Genomic DNA, 17,740 nt, shown 5'->3' on the forward strand with positions numbered 1-17,740 from the left:
TTTAGCCAATTTCTGCGGAGCGTGCTGATTGTGACTCTCCACTGCTCTTTTGTGAAATTCGGAGAAATCCATATTTGCTCTGTGATTTTTATATATTTTTTTTTCGTTGAACATGACTCTACAGTTCTCAGAATTTGATATGGACAAGGCCCAGTGCCATCAAATATGACTTTTGCAACAGAAGCTAGGGAATCTGTGTGCTGGCAAAATAAATGGTCATGCTATGCTTGAAATGAAAACTACTCTTTTATATACTAGTGTGCTGTTCTTCATCATTTCCAAAAATAATTTTTGTAATACCAATACAGAATGGTAAGGATTGACTTCAGTAACATCACGAAAAACCATTAGATTTTTGTTTGGAACAAAGGGGGTGAATTTTTCCAGTTTATCTTATGATTGCCATATCATCGGGCATCTTGCCATTTTCTCTATTCCCACATAACTTAGCACATAAATACAGCATTTGTCAGTGGAAAAGACTCGTGATTAAATAAGAAGTGTAATGAAGTAAAATGTTATTGGTTAAATCAATGTACGGTCTTATGACCTGAGGAAGGTGACGGCACATGCTGTTAGACCTTGGTGTTAGTACTAATGATTGAAACATAATGTAATTTTAAAAGATTACAATTCCAAATGTCCATTTTATCAGTTCTAGAGTATTATTCAAATACTTAACTTAGTGTCGACAGCCTCATTTTGAAGGTGACTTGCCAAACCAAACTCTTTTTGGGATAGAAGCTGCAAGTCACTCCTTTGGTATTATATTAGAAAGTCTGCACATTAGTACCATTAAATTTACAACTGGCTCCTAAGATTTATTCTCGTTTGATGAGGCTTATTTAAGAAAAAGAAACAAAGGGGGAGGGAAGATACTAGTAAGTGTATGTCACAGTTTGGGCCCTAACTGTTTTGCTCTGCTACTCAACTCCTGATGTCTTTAGATCTGCAAATGCAAAGGCCTTTTTTGTCTTTGTTCAGAAAGGTCATCACTGAGCAGTGGCAAAAGAGGAGGGTTTGATTCTGTAAAGTTCTGAATGATTCTTGTAAAGTCTTGATGTATTTCAGGTGACTGAGTGTGTGTGTAGTAGGATGGGACTCCATCTGTTTACTGAAGAAAGTCTGACAGCAGCCTGATTTGACATATAATAAAATTTAATTTGCCTTTATCATGATTCCTTTTCTGATCTGCTTGATGGAAACTTGACTGGTCTCACCTAGTTACTCCCTAGTACTTGATCAATTAATTGTAAAGATAGTCAATAATCCCGTTTTGGCTAGCAACATTCTTTTTTCTGACCACTTGTAAGTAATTTTTGAGACCTTGGTGTATGTATCCTTGCATTAAATCTTGCAGAAAGTCTTGTTTATTTAAACAGCAATATTTAATGTTAAAATGCCTAACTTATACAATGATTCTGTATTAATCAGAATTTAATTTCTGCCTTCTCCCAGTGTATCAGTTGCAACAGGAAGCTCCCCATCCTAGAAGGATAACCTGCACTCGTGAGGTGGGTATTATAAAGGTTCAGTTTTATAGAGTCCAGTAATTCCAAGTCTATACTTCATGGTGTCCAACCCAAACAGCGGTTTCTTGGGACACTTGGTGCTGTGATTAGAGTAAGTAGCTTCGGGGGCACTGGTACCTGGAAATCCATTTGATCTAAAAATTAAATTAAAAAGCATTTTGAGTATGATGTGTATACCTCAGAATTATTTACTGGCTTTTGATTCTTAGAGATACATGGAAACATGCCTTTTCTCATCCTTTTTTGGGTCAGAAATTCACGGAAGCAAGAGCAGAGGTCTATGGGGGAACTATGCACCTGTTTGTACACACATCGCTGCTAAATGAGTGCAATAAATCAACAGAGGGAAGACTGAAACCTCCCCTGGTGCTGCTATTTGAGTCGTAGTACTTAAAACTTGTTAATACTAGTAGCTAAGCTATGCAGAGCCACAGATTTTAAGGATCCAAACAGCAACAGCAGGATCCTGTTGATGTACAGTGATACAGAAGCACCTGCTCATGGACTCAGTTGTTGAGGCAGACCCCAGTTTTCTAGTGTACCCTGAGCTGCCGTCCGTGTACCCTGAGCTGCCGTCCAGCAGCACAGCACCTCTCCAGAGCTGTGGTGCTGGAGGATTTAACTGATACCAAACATCCGTGCCAGCAAGATTTTACTCGTAACTGCATCTCTCTTGCAGCTTCAGTTACGAACCTGGGAAACATTAATTTCAATTTCAAAAATGCTGAAATGTTAGGCTTGACTTGTTAAGCAGTATTACAAAACACAGTTCTTACCGAATAACCACTGAAAGTTATTACATTGCTGCAATAAAACTTAAGCATTTTTATCATGTGCCAAGAGAAAGGAAATTAATCTTTGAAATATGTTAGTCACTTTGACGTAGTATTAAATACAGAGGGACATAGCACTGTCAGGAACATTAACAGCTTACAGTCTAGATCACAAGGAGGATTACTATGCAGAATTAAAGATGCGTTTCTCTGTCGTCTTTTCAAATCCCCAATTGTGATTCTATGAAGTAGTCTGTCAATTCTTAAGATAAAAAGTAGAGATTTAACAGAAGTGAAATATTGTATTTAGTGGAAGCACTCTTGTTTTCCTTTGTTAATTTGATAGATTTGTATTTTTATAGAAGGTATAGCTATAGCTGATTGCACTTAAGCAAGACATAGCTGTAGGAAAGAACAATACATGAATTTTACAAGAAGCATTGTAGCAAAAAATTTTGTTTTAAGCAGTGTTTCTACTGTTAATGAGGATCCAAGCAGGGGTATTCTTGTTAAGGTTGTTGTGCAGATATCTTATGTACATCAAATAAGGTGGGATGGAGATTTGAAGGAGAGATCTATAGAAGATAAGATCTGAGCTGTGAAAAAATGGGAGGTGTTCCAGGTTTTTTATTCCCATTGCAACATTATTAGGAAGGTTCTCTTCTATTTTGTGTGTTCTCTATGACAGGATTTTTCATTACATTAATATACAAAATATCTGAAGTCTTGGAAGAGCTTAGTCTTATAATACAGGTTTGTGATTGTATAGAGTGCTCACCTGGATAGGATGAAGTATTTTACTGCCTGCTTCCAATGGATTGTATTTATTGTTGTTAAATGCTGTTGAATAGTTCCTTTTTCCTTTCTCTCCTCAAAAGTATTTCACTGGTGGAAGAAGTGCTAGCATGTGTGTAGGTATGTGTATATATGCATGTTGTAAAATGTATGAGGGATTTTTGGTAGCCTTCTGATACTGTTCATTGAGGTGCTGACACTATGCCTGTACACTCACTGTAGTCTTTTATTTGCTCTGTTTGCCGAGTCTTACCTCCGAGCCCTGCTATGGTTTACTTATGTAATGACAGACTTTCTCATAATGTATGCTTATAACGTTGCCTCGCTCTTGTCGTGATGAGTGACAATTCTTCAGTTTCTTCAATTAGATGCTTTGAGAACCTCAGTTGTGAATGTTCTAATTCTTACAGGATTAGAACCTTCATTTTTCTATATACCATTTGGTTTCTTTTAAAAAAAAAAAAAAAAACCAAAAGACAACAAACAAACAAACTCCCTCCCCCATAATAGAAATGTAAGGAGTGGGAAAGTACCAGCACAGTTAAGGAAGTCTCACAGCAGGTAACATAATGATGGTAATTGTTTTGCATGTTGACTGAACAATGCATACCTACCCTGTAGTCAAGGGAGAAACTGTAAACTGATAACGGGGTCCAGCATATTCAATAAGATCTGTTGGCATTATTTCCTATGCTAGTTTGACTGCAGAGAAGTGCTTTTGGCTCTTTTTGCCCTAGAAGTCACAAGCAAATTTTATACTAAGTTCTGCTTCATAGTATTTCTTAGAATACTATTGGCCTATCCAGTCAAATAAGCAGAGATATAAACATGTATACAGTATCTGAAAATTAAAAATATCTCCTGCCTCTGGAGCACTGGAAATCCTTCAGCTTTTGATCAGATCTAGATTGCCTTCTTTTTAGAATGAGAGACCTACTCTTGCCAGCCAAATATAAAAGTATCTGTGTAAAGCTTCTTCAAATACGAATCACACTGACCACTATAATTTTCTCATCCTCGTTATCACTGAATTTTAATACTGTTAATTATAAAATTTTATTGGCTATTATGCAGGTGGCAAATTGAAAAGTTGGACTGTGTTAGGGAGGAAAATTTGCTGTGGGTGAGTGTGTCCTGCATCAACTAATCAGCCAAGCACTTTGGAGGGTATCTGAGCGTACTGTGTCCCTACACAGGGAGGTCCTCCTGGTCTAATTCTATGAACAGGTAGTCTGTTAGAGTCAACGGGGGACTGGCGAAAGTACCACAAGCAATCGAAACACTCTGCGAAGTCCTGTCATCACTGGAGAAAGAAATGCAGCACCTCAGTGTCTATAATATCGTATTTCCATGAATTTACTCCAAAACAAGATTATAACATATGACAAACTTTACGTAAGTGTAAAATTTCCCCTGTGCCAGAGGGAATAAAAAAAGAAGAGAGACATTCTGTGTATTAAAATAGCTTCATCCCAGCCCCTGAACTGCAGAGTAAACCTGTGTCTGCACCATGAACATTGTTGTAGAAACTCAGAAATAAAATCTGCAGTTTTTAGAAACTAGTGAGAATTGAACTGAATAAAATAGAGCTATGAAAGAATCAGTCAGCTACAGGTATTTAGCTGCAGAACAGAACATATTAAATACACATTTTCTCATTAAAGAATCTATTAGCCAAAAAAAGCTCTTTGAAGCTTATTTTTACCTAATAAAGGTAAAATTGAAAGCATACGTTATCAGTGTGCATTTTCCTACTTCTGCATTAATTTGTTATAATGCAGATAAGCGTTTTTCATTATAAGTATTGAACAATTTATGCAGCTGAGCCAGATTTGAAGTGAAACTATATATAGCGAGCAGAAACGTGTTTAACCTTTCTCTCTGGTCTCAGCCTCTCCTGCTAGTGTTGAGCTTTGTGATCTGCTCTTTCTCAGCTGGGTTTCTATTAGCCATGCGGAAGTCAGTGGGGAGCAGAATCTTTTCCTAAGTGGTTGAATTATTCAGCTGTATAAACAAATTCATAAATATTAGGAAGAGGATTTTGGTCCAGAGAACATCAGAGAGGTCAGTGGGAGGGAGCAACATGTAATTTGGCAAGGTATTAGCATGTAAATTGCTCCTCTTGCCTTATTGTATTCCACTTGTTGACATAAGCAAGAGTGATGATTAGGGGGAAAAAGCACTTGTTAAAGAATAATTGGAAATCACACTGTAAAAAACCCTACCTTTGATTTAAGGTGCAAAGGCATGTGTTGTATAAGTGCTGATACTGAGAGGTGTATTCAACAGAATGACCTACTTAATATGAAATGCTTCTCAAGCACAGAGAACTTGAGTTTCTGCTCTGTTACACCAGTTTCATATCAGAGCAACACACAGTGGTCTTACACTGAGGTAAAAAGAGCATTGCATTCATTTGGGATTTTTTATTGTGAAGGTGCAGCAGAGCCAAGGCTTTTAACACTGTATGATCTTCACTTGTAAAGTTGGTGATTCCATAACATTCTAAGGATGTTTGACTTCTGCATGAGGTTTAACATCCCAATTGTAATGTTGTTTGTCCAATTAATATTGTATTACCTCCCTGGAATTTGTATTTGTTGTGCATATAATCTTTTATATACACACATGTGCGCGTGCAGGCATATTTAGTGCATCCTTGACTGCTATATGAAGGCACTCCACAATAAATTTTAAATAACTAAGTATGAAAAAATATCAGACAGACAAATGATGGAGATAATTAAAATCACTGGCCTTTTCCATCCTATTACAAGGCTTCATCCTAATTCAAAGCCTGTTAAACAGCATCTCTATGTAGTCTTGTGAAAATGGCCTCTGTGAGTAGTCAAGAAACATAGCATAGACTGGGTATATATAATGCATATCCTTGTTAGAGCTGTTCTCAAAGATAGCTTTATCTGTATGATATTCACCCAGAATGACTTCCCAACTTTAATGGCAACTAAGCTCTATTCCAAAGGAATGGCTACTGTAAGGCACTTGCCAAGTCTGCCCCATTTAGCTGTTTGTAATCTTAGTTTCACACCTCAGTTTGAAAAAATCAGGAACAAAGCAATGGTGGATATCTCACTGACCTTTGTGTTTCTTGCAGGTATCATAGTGACACCTGAATCTTTCCTGTGGCCTCTGCATCGGTGCTATACAAATAAGCACATTGAAAACAAATATCTCACAATTATTTTTTCCTTTTTTTTTTCTAAGCTAGAAGCAATTTTTAAAACTGTGCCAAACACAGGCTAAACAAACAGCAATAGGAAATTTTCTCCATAAATAAAAAGTCCTGAGAAATCAAAAGACTTAGCATTCAGCTGATCTTTGCTGGATACAGAGAAAATGAAGTAGCTAAGGCTACCTTTACTCATGCTTAATGATACTTTGGTCCAAAAATACTGCCAAACCGGAAAGAAACTCTGCAGAAGATAATTACACTGTATTTCCAGCTAACAGCTTCAGTTAAAATGACTGTTTTCTTGCTACTGCTTTGATTTTATTTAAAAACGTATTTCCTTTCTTAGGTGGGTTTTAGTTCCAGTCCAGATGGATGTTTTGGTTTTGTCTCCTTAACTTAAGGCTGTGACTGAGTGTGCAAGTTAGGCTAATGAAGCTTCTGAACTGAACTGTTCTGGCTTTCAGTGCTCACATGCAACTGGAGGATACGTGGGTGCCTGCAACTGTAATTTGTAGAAATACAGTCTGGCAGGAACCTTCTGAAGTCCAGACAGACACAAAAGGCCAAGAGCACTGCATATCGCTTCTAGATCTGGTGCAGCTAAGGATACGTAAAGTAAGAACAAATGCTACACCTCCCTTTATGCCTAAGTTGCTATGAGTAAAGTTCGTGTCACGATACTTGTAGGAAACATTATAGAAAGCTGGAGAACAGTGTTTACTGTCTTACGTGGTAAATTTGGCTCACGGGTAATCTGTGTGTTTGAGTAAGTTCACATGGACCACACAATGTATGTAGCTCAGCTCATTTCAAGTGAATTAGAAGGCCCCTGCTGAGTTCTGATGGAGTTACCTTAGAGTCTAAATGTATGCATTCAATCTAGATGTCAAAAAACCCTAATATTATCATACATTTAAAAAGTTATGAAATAAAACAAAACACCAAAAACCAGGCAATAAAACTCAGTGAAGTGGGGTTCCGGTTGCACTGAGTCCTATACAGGCCAACAGCGTTACACATCAACACTTATACTGAAGTTTTTGCGAGTTGGCAAAATTGATCAGTCGAGACTCAATGTTAACAAAAGTGGTTATTTTCCTCTTTAACTCATCATCCACCCATTCACATTTTCAAATGTTTGTGCACAGAGTATAATATTATAATTTGTCTTAGGATTTGCAAGTACTCTGAAGATGTCCTCTCACATTACTAATCCATTTCTGAAATGGAATGCTTTTGCCTATATAAATTTTCCAGTTCTGTCATATAAATTCACTGTATTCACTGAGACAAATACAAAATTTCAGTAGACAGACAACAAAATCTTATTCACGACAGGATTCTTTTTTTAACAACTGCCTGAGACTCGTGTCTTGTCTTGAGGGTTTTAGTTAGGAATTGCTGCAAGTTTCTATAATAACAACAATAAAATGTTTTCACTTTTTCTCCATTCATGTTGCTATCTTCCTATTGAAGAAATAGCCTACATCTAACAAAAAATATGTAAGACTTTTTTTTTCTTTTTTGAAGTGATCCAGTCTCTTCAGGCCCTTTGAAAGCAGTTGCCACGCTGGTCAACTCTTGTTTGCTGTTATGTAGGAAGAGGAAATCTTTTAGAACATTATAAATCTTTCCAATGATGGAATGATTTTTCAAAAGTGATGAACCATCACAATGGCTTTTTATTTGCTGGGAACGTGGAAGGGTTGTTATTAGACTGCACACCAGGATGTATTATTTGTTGTTGTGGACATCTGAAATCTCTATTTATAGTCCACTGAGATAACTGGAGACAAGTACTAATTTTAATAGTTTGTTTGGGTTTTTTTTCTGAGAAGATGGAAAAAAGAAACTGAAGTGGCAGTTTACTATGAGTATTTTGTGGTTTAGTGTAGCTGGATCACTTCATACTCTCGTAGCTCAGGTTGTATAATTGTTGAATTTTACTCCCCAGAGAGTTTCCTCCTTTAAATTTAGCAAGGAGGGATAATCTGGTGGTTTAGATTTTGAGTTGATTTCGGGGAGGTCTACAGTTCCTAACTTGTCTCTAAAGTTCCTGGGCAATTGCAGGTGAGTTACTTCATCTGAAATACTTCGCAGGTAAATTGTGTTCTGACACCCTTGCATGTTGCGTGCATTTACACTGTGTGGTCTCTAGAGCACGGATGGGCTTGTGTTACACGGCATAACACATGCGTACCTGTTGTTGAGGTCTTTTAGGTGATACTACAGATCACACAGTGAAGTCAAGGAGTGCAGGACTTAGGCATTTGCTAATGATCGTTTAATCTATCACTTGCCCTTACTCTGAGGCGATATGGTAGTGGCTTAATTTCTCACAGCAGTGGCACCAACAGCTTTATGATGGAAGATAACTTGTATATTTAAGTGTTTTATAGATCTTTTACTGTATTATTGCACTTAACAATATAGTACACTTACACCTGTGAAATGAATCTTTTGTTTCCCCTTTCTGGCAGTTTGTGCAAGCAATACTTAATGCCATCAGTTTGTATTAGCAGGATGATGTGATCCAAGCAGCTCATTCTTTCTCACTCCGTTTTAAGCCATTCAGAAGTGCAATGTTTCCCAAAGGTCTACCTTTGGTTTCCCTGCATTCCACCCACAGGGAAAATCCTGGGATGGTAGATGATTTTCATCTGTACTTTCACATTATATCCCTTTCTATTTTTAATACTATATTACAGGCACTATGCTTACTGCATGGGTTCACTTGTTATGAAACATGACAGTTTCTGTTTTTTTCTTCTAGGTAGAGAACAGACCCAAATATTATGGAAGAGAGTAAGTAACATACATCTCTGAAAGTGGTTTATCCAGACATGTTGGTTGATAATAGTTACAGAAAAGGTTGCAAGCATTTGCTCTGGGCCCTTTGTTTCTTCTCTGTGTTTTACAGCAGTGTGTCTTGCTCACCATCAGATTATTATTGCAGTACCACCACTTTTGTCTGCCTAAAATTACAGCTGCGTTTTCTGATGGATATGGATATCATTGAGCGCTACCTTAAGTGAGAAAAACATGTTTCTGTACTTTCAAAGGGTTGTCTCTGTCTGCCTCCCCCTCCCGTTGGCTTTTGCAAAAGGTGTGCAGGAAAAAAAAAGATTTAGATCACAAATGCAGTATAAGTGTACAGTATATATGTGTCTTCTATTTCAGACTGCTAAGGCAGAGATGGTTAGATTTACCGTGGGGAAAAAAAGCAGATCTTATTTGTGTTTATTTTGGTGAAAGATGTGTAGTGTTGCTAGGTTATTACACCAGATTATATGCAATCCCCAAGATTTTCGCAAGTTGCCATAATATCCCCGAATGCTGCAAAATGTTGGATCGCGTGCCACTGGCACAAAACATGTGAAGCCAGCAGAAGAAAATGGATTTATTTCTGCATATTAAATTGATAGATGCAGATTTAAAAGGCAGTGTGCTTTTTTCATAGATATTGTTTCATAGAAGCCTTTCTAAACCATTTAAAGTGACTTCAAATGCAGGCAGAAAGAGAGATTATTTTATGCTGTAGGTTCCTGTAAATCAGTGATTTTTACATTTGTTTCTCTTTTGATTACTGTGGTTGGTGGTTTTTAAAAAAAGAGGCAAAGGTGATTTGAAGGTGAAAAAGCATGCGTTTAAAAAAATCTTTGTTCCTTAGATTCCATGGGATGATCTCAAGGGAGGAAGCTGACCAATTATTAAGTGTTGCAGAGGGAAGCTATCTCATTCGTGAAAGCCAACGGCAACCTGGAACCTACACTTTGGCATTAAGGTTGGTAATTAATGTTTCATTTTTAAATTTATAAAATATTCAAAAGATTGTACTATGTTGTTGACCTTAGTGCTTAAACTTCCTTGTGGTTAATTTTTTATTTTTTTTTTAAATCATGGTCACCATTTAATGAACTGGTACTTTTTTACCCTAGTTACAGACTTCGTATCTTTAACCTTCCCTAGCCCTTTCTGAAGTGCTAACATTCCTTATTATTTGCACCATCAGGATAACAGCAATTGTGTTTTTGCTGGTGGTGCTTCGTTTTGCCCTTCTCCCACTACATTACAGATGTGACCCCATGTAGACGTTGGGAGAGCAGGCAGTCAAGCAAAAGAAATCCTCTTACGAGTTCATCTGACTAGTCTACTATGTGGGTTACCTACTAGCTAGCTGAGGCGCAATTAGTTCTCTCTAGTCCCTCTGTGGATGGCCAATAAATCAGGAGATTTTTTTTGTCTGATCACCTGTTAGCTAACAATGTTTGCAGATCTGTTTCCTCTGGCAAGTGGATCAGATAGAAATAAAAAACTGAAATAAAAACTGAAATAAAAAATAACTTAACTAGTTGTAAGTTTCAAATAGTTTAATTACTTTTAAGGTAATAGAGGTTATTTTGGCCTCAGCTGTACACTGAAGTACTCACATGGGAGATGGTGATTATTTTGTTTTAAATGGTGATTGTTATGTTGGTGATTATGGTGATTATTATGTTTTAAATCTAAGTGGGACAGAAAAACACTGAAGGAGAAGATGCAGTTACTGAAAGTTTTATATGGGTAAAGTAAGGTTATGATTAAAATAAGAATATCCCAAAATAATAGGTTGTGATGAATAAGTCTTCTTTTTTGGGGGGAAAAAAAAAAAAAGTAAATTTTACTGAGATATTTGTTTCTGTGGTAATAAGATTCCAAATAGAAACATTGACATTTACAGTGATTTGCATTAATAGTGTAAATAAATTGGTGTTGCTTATTAGAGTCTAATACTCCATTTCATCTACTTCTGCTCTTGCAATGTTCATTTAAAGCTAAAAAGAAAACAGTTGTCATAACACCTGGCTTGAAGACAAAGATCTCTTGCTCCTTGCTTCTGATGGTGCAGAAGGCACAGGGTCTATAGACTGTGAAAGATGAAGCTGCTGTGCATCTTGCAGGATGTATTGGTATAGCTTGTTTTACAAATGCTCCTCCAGTCCAACAAGTCAAAAGAGAGGTCTTTTCTAGGTTTGATGGTATCTCTTTCAAACTGGAAAACCTCTCTGAAAGCAATAAAATCTATTTTTGTACCCAATAGAAAAGAGAATGGATAGCTGTTGGTGATCAATTTGGGAAACAGTTTCAAATGATAGCAAAGCTGTTATCATGGATTTATTTTGAGGAAATTTAGCATTTGGCAATACACCTCAGAATCTGAAACTGCAGCGTGTTGCAGCCATTTCATTATGTTTAAGCACTAGCTGAATGACTTTTATATTAAGGGCAGGGTCTAGGTGGCTGCTTTCCATCCCACAGCAAGTAATGCTCTGTTGTCTTGCCGTTGGCCTTTAAAGTATACAAATGAGAGTCTTTGCTCTCATACCTTAGGTGAAAGTTCTCTGTGAACTGCAGCGCTGTGTCTTCCACACATGGGAATTTTACCACTAGGATTTCTTTTTCTCTCTACTAGGAAGTGTAGCAGGAGTCTGTGTTTCCATTGACTGGAGGCAGAGTTTTGCTCAGTTTCCATTTTTCCTCTCCGTGGAATTATATATGCAGAATATACCCATTAGCCAATATTCCCACCGAGTGTGTTGCTGACATTGTAGCATCTCGTAAAGACTACGTAATTTCTGTGGTCTGTCTGTTCATCCTGACTGTGAGAAGTTTGCTGTGATTGCCATGATGAGTTCATGTAATTTTACCTGTTATTTATAGCATCTTTTGAGACCATCATTTGTGTTTGTGTCACTACACTGCCAGACGGCAAAAGTAGCTCTGTCTGCAGCTCAGATAATCGCAGTAGGAATTTCAGAATGTCATCTCCATGGCTAGAAACGGAGCTTGTCGGTAGGTGGTATGTATGGGCAAAACCTTTCCAAGTTCGATGGAAGACTTTGATTGACTTCAGGGTCTGTGATTTCACCCTTTCTTTTCTAGCTGTGTGAATCAATTTGATCTTTTTACACTAGGCTTAAGTGCCACTCTGTCATTCAAGCAGTCATGTTAATTTTAAGATCACTTCTGTATGATTTTTGCTTTTCCTTCTTCAGCTTTGTTTTACCCTTTAGAAGGTATGGGAGGAAGGAAAACTTGGTCAGCTGTTAGTTTTATATAAAGAAACAGACACAGAACGGGTTTCACAGCATTTTACCAAGTTAACCCAGCAATGCTGAAGAGGTGCTCTACTCCTGCAATAAGTAACATAATGACAAAACACAGCATGGAGTATCCATGTTTTCTGATTGTTTTTCAGACATGCTTTGGAAAACGAATGGAACGTGTTGAGTAAAATTTAGATGCTTGGGGGGTACCCATTGACTCCTGACATAAATACTTGGTTCCCTCTGTATTTCTCTGTATCTGCTCAATCTATCTCTCACTGTGGATGTTTGTTGCCTGACTTGTCTGTCTTTGACAGTCTGTCATTTGTGATTAGGACAACATGGAAACTACCTATGAAGTGTGATTGCGTCATAAAATCCCAGTTCATTGAGACCTAAATGTCTTGTGGAAGCATTGGGTAGGATCAGCTGCTGTTGAGATTGAGACAGGGTTGTTTTCCTGGCTTGTAGTTACGGGTTCTTCTGCTGGGGGGCAGGCAATTCAGTAACACAAGGGCTCAGCACGCCTAGCTCTGCCAGATGTCTTCTTCCTGCGTTTGTGTTGGTGTGCCTGGGAATCCTGAAAAACCCAGTGCATACAGTCGTGAAGAGCAGTTTAGTGAAACAGGATCATAACCCTTTCTGTGGCAAGGTATGATGTCTCTGTAATGAAATATTTCGAGTCTTACATCTGCAATGGAAAAAACAAGCTTTCTGTGTTTTATCCTGAGGACTCAAACCAGCCAAATCCTCAAATCATCATGGAACAATTTGAATGCTACATTTGATTCCAACAGCTATTGTAGCTGATGTCTAAAATCTCGATGGTGTGTTCATACCAGCCATTGGTGAAGTTGTTTTGAATTTAGTTCCAATTGTAGTTTTTTGTCTTAATATTTTGGTTTGGTGTTACTAAATTAAGGGAAGGCACTGCATCCTCTGCGTCCTCAGAATTCAAAAAGGAAGATATCCTGGTGTTTGCTGTTTGATTTATTTGTTTTGTAATATAGTTTATTTAATCAACTTCAACATCAGGTATCTGCTGTGTCGGTAAAGTTTCTAACATAGTTAAATTGGAAGTTAGAAAAAAACAGTAAGAAAACCCTTGGCCAGAAAGCAAGCTGGTTGAGACAGAAAGGTAGAACACAGAATCCTTACTATGACTGCCCAAACATTGTATTTGTGAATACATCCCTCTATGCTGCAAATCTGATAGAGATTAATGAACCCTAGCTCAACTTTGTAAAGTGAGTATTTATCTTCTTCTGGAATTATTAAAGAAGATCACCTCACCGAGGGATGTATTATAGGGGAAAAACAACCACATTCTCTCTTGTTCTGTCTCTGTCCTCATTGCTCATTCCCTTCTAGACTCTACTTATATTGGGCATCTTCCAGAGATTCTCAGATTGTCTTTGCTCTGCACTGAAGATTTCCACTTGTTAAACAACTTAATCTTCCTAGAAGATAAAGAATAAACTGTTAACAGTACAAATCATAACTCCTTTGTAGGCAGACAGAATTCACAGTTATAAAAACATGTTTTTGTGAAATCTGGAACAGATTGGACAATCACACTGAGCTACAGCCTTCAACTACAGCCAAAATGCACAGAATGCAAATGCAGTTGGTGCATGAAGGTTCTTTTATGGACCGTTCTACTCCTAATGCAGCTCTTCTGCATCTCACTTCTTTTTAAGTTACTCTAAGGGATGCCTTAAGTCGTCATAAAATGGACAGATCTGGGGAGAGATCTGGGTAATTGTTTGCAAAGGGTTTCTCCCCAGTTATATATCTCTGTTATTGTATTAACAAGTTTTCTGACTATGAACACACTGGGTCAGATCAAAGGACCAGCTCATCATCCAGTCCAGTATCCACTCTTCGGTAGCTATTAATAGAAGATATTGAAAGAACAGTGTAAGAACAAGATGAACATATAGCAGGAGTTCTCTGGTGTGCTCTCCGAGCCTCTGAAAATTTGCTGTTCAGGGACTTCTGAGCAGAATTGTTATCTTTGCTATTTTTTCAGGCTTTTGATGGGGAGATTTTTGATTTTTGTCTAGTGGCTTTCTGAGCACATTTTTGAGCCCTCATAGACTTTGCTGTCTGCAACTGTATCATGAGTTCCATGCCTTAACTAGGTTTTATGGGAAGCTGCATCCCTTTTTTGAAGATTCCATCTCACAATTTTATTGGATGCTCCCCAGTTTTTGTATTATGAGAAACAGTGCACAATTGATCTCCATTTAACTTTTCCATGCCACTGATGTCCCCCTTATTGTTCTCTTTACAGGTTGATGAGTCCTAGGCTACACTTTCAGGTCTTGTAGTGAAGCTGTTCCGTACCCCTCATCATCTCTGTCATCTTTCTCCACGCCTTTCTCTTACTCTGTGATGATCTTTTGGGGATGAGGGGACCAGGGCTGCACATCCTGTTCAGGATGAAGTGGGCCATGGAGTTTTCTTTCTTTGTTTCTAAGCCTTTCTGAATGAATTCTTGACCACTGTGGAGCATTAGGCTCTGAGGCTTTTATAGAACTAGCTTTAGTAAATCTAAGGATCTTGTTCCTGAGCTGCAATAGCTACAGACATAGTCTAGCACTGATTAAATGACCAAATATAGGACAGGACAAATAGCTTTTGCAGGCTTAACCGAGGCAGTCAAATATTCTTAGTGCAATGCTATGGAATAGTTAACTGAGTTCAAAGTGAAGATGTTGAATATTTCTTCTTCTTTAGTAAGGCAGAAAAAATGATTCTTACCCAAAAAAAACTTTTCAGTTATTAAGGTTGCCCGTGAGTTACTGTAAAATCTGCTTTCCACTTATATAATAAGCTGCATTTTGATCATCTTCTGATGAGCTATTTTTGTCTACTTTCGTCCATTATTGTGCAATTAATTTGCATCATGACTTTTTTTAAGATAGACTACCTTTTAAATCTAAATTTTAAACAAAATAAGTTTTGTTTTCAGAAAACAAATTTCTCGGAATCTGTAACAGAGGTAGAAGTATGTTCTTAAGGAAAAAGAAAATGATAATTTAAATGTTGTTTTAAGTGTGTCAGTTTGGCTAAATATTCAGAGCTGTCCTTCAAATAAAATTGATGTTCAGAGCCTAAGAAGGCCTGTGAAATTGTATCAGTTCAGACACCGGATAAAAGAGAATGATGCATAAACACTAATGAGAGCAGCAAATCTGCACCCCACTATATTTAATGCCTGTACGTAATCATGGATGTGGTTTCTCACAGCTTATTTAAAAAAAAAAATAAGCACAGCAGAATTCACCAATGTTTGCTAATTAATTAATCAGAGAATGCCACTGAAAATTTTTTGCAACCCTGAGGTTTAAAAAAAATTACTAACAAGAGAAAATTATTGTAGGTATATATGTGTGTCCATACATATCAGCAAGTCTATGTGACAATAAAAATATATAAAATACATTGTAATGTTAATTAGATGTTCCAAATGGATGAAAAGAACTGAAAATTCCTAATTAACTCCTGGAGGTATTAGATCTGCTTTTAAATTTGGCAAAATAGTACAGGGCTTAATGCTAGGACCTATAGCAAATGACAGTAACGGTAAGACAAGGTTCGCAGTGTAGCCTTTTGTGGTTGAGAGCTTGTTTAATAATTAGGATGAGGATAAAGAGGAAATGGATAGAGATTGTACAGTGGTAGGCGTTGAAGTGTGATGGTACTGCATGTTCTTTTGAGCAGCTATCTGCTGTAGCACGTTTAGTTGGTTACCATGGTTTCCCTTCCTGCAAATTCTATTGTTGTGATACTGAGAATGAATCGAAATAAGGTTCTGCAGCATGATTAAAAAAAAAGGTAATAATGTTAGCCGTGATTTTGAGTCATGTCGTCTTTATGTTTGGGGGTTAGGGCACATTCAAGATTATGTGGCATCAGGAGAGAATTCTTGAGGCGAAATAAATACCAAAATTAGTAATGCTTAGTTTAGTCGACCAACTACATGTATTGTGCAAGAAATTGATACACGTGTTCTCTCTCCCTAAATTATGAAATTGTGTTAAGAAACTAGCCACTGGTATTTTAAAAGGAGACATAATTGGTAGGCTGTTAGAGCATAATGCTGCAAATCAACCTTTTTAATTGCAGAAGACAACTGCTTTGGTAGCCGAATGCTGTTCATTTTCAGTGGGCTCTTTTGGGACACATGTGTAGTGCTCTTCCAGAACATGCGTTGATTGCCGTGGGATTACTCCCGCATGTAAAATTCAACATCTGCAAAAGGCTTCTTGAATTCAGAGGTTAAAACTGTGCATCTGCGTTCTCCTGGAAAGCCTCATTGTACAGGCTGGGACACTGGAGAGGAATTGGGGAAAGAAGAATTGTTTGAAACAACTTTTTATGTGATAATAGCTGAATTATGTGTGGTGTTTTTTTTTTAATTAGGAATGTATCAAAATTTGGTCATAGTTTATCCTGAATCCACAGCTGATCTGTAAGTAGTCAGAAGGAGCCCAGCAAAACAGTAGCTGACTGCATCCCTTCACTTTACCATGGTAACGGTGTTCTGACATCATGCTAGTTGGTAGGAAAAAATGACCATTTTAAAGATTAAACTTCGCATAGCTTTCTATCTGTGTATTATTTTACCTGATTTGCAAAAGCAGTGATTGCATTTGATTGCAATGAGTAGCGAGGGCTGAATTCAGTTTCTAGAAACCTTTCTAAAATATTTATACAATATTCCTTGGTCGCTAGCTGAAAAACCTGGGAAACTATCTATATGTATGTGTGTACACACACCAACTATAAAGCTTAGCTGGATTAAATAGAATTGCTCCAAAATGCGATCAAGCCTGTCTGTGGCATAAATATGTTTCAGCCTGACCCACTTTGATCAGTTTTCTTTATTCTGCAGGAGATGGCAAAAGAGTGCTCCTTCCTCTGTGGCCGGCTGAAGCTCTCGGGGAGGGACTCTTCCTTCTCCCCCAGGCTTAGCCCGTCACACTTCCATAGGCGCAGAATTCAGGCAAGTTTCAAAAATTGGCCACTCAGGTATCTGCAACTTCTTTTAGATGTAGGAAACAGTACATGCTTAAAGCTATTTTAATAGGCTAACACAACAGGTATGTCAGCTAATATGCTGGGCTTTTTTTTTTTTTCCCTTGTGAACAGCCAAATATTTCTTTTATGAAGGCTTAAATTCTGCTGAAACTAAAGCTGTTATTCTGTTGGCTAGGTACATCACACGAGCTAGTGCTAGCCCCAGGGGAAAGTGTGCTGATAAATTTTGGAGCTTGCTTTCCTGCTCTAAAGTAAAACAACTGGACCTCTATTTAAATGATCTTCCATATAAAAGAAGTTTCTTTTCCTATA

At 37.5% G+C, this 17,740-nt stretch overlaps 1 protein-coding gene across 3 annotated transcripts in view; it reads left to right on the plus strand.

The window, feature by feature from the left end:
• Positions 1-17,740, plus strand: part of CHN1 (chimerin 1) — a 104,087-nt gene that overhangs the window by 24,485 nt on the left and 61,862 nt on the right. For 2 of the 3 annotated variants that reach the window (XM_087731871.1, XM_087731870.1), the window contains 3 exons: positions 1,459-1,514; positions 9,067-9,098; positions 9,964-10,077. In XM_087731871.1, the coding sequence (XP_087587997.1) occupies positions 1,459-1,514; positions 9,067-9,098; positions 9,964-10,077 (202 nt within the window). Of the gene's footprint in view, positions 1-1,458; positions 1,515-9,066; positions 9,099-9,283; positions 9,325-9,963; positions 10,078-17,740 lie in introns of those variants that run through there. The other variant, XM_087731872.1, reaches the window with a different exon arrangement.

This window comes from Nipponia nippon, unplaced genomic scaffold (genome assembly GCF_047370975.1).
Source record: "Nipponia nippon isolate SJK-2023a ecotype South Korea unplaced genomic scaffold, ASM4737097v1 scaffold_5, whole genome shotgun sequence".
Lineage (NCBI taxonomy): Eukaryota > Metazoa > Chordata > Aves > Pelecaniformes > Threskiornithidae > Nipponia > Nipponia nippon.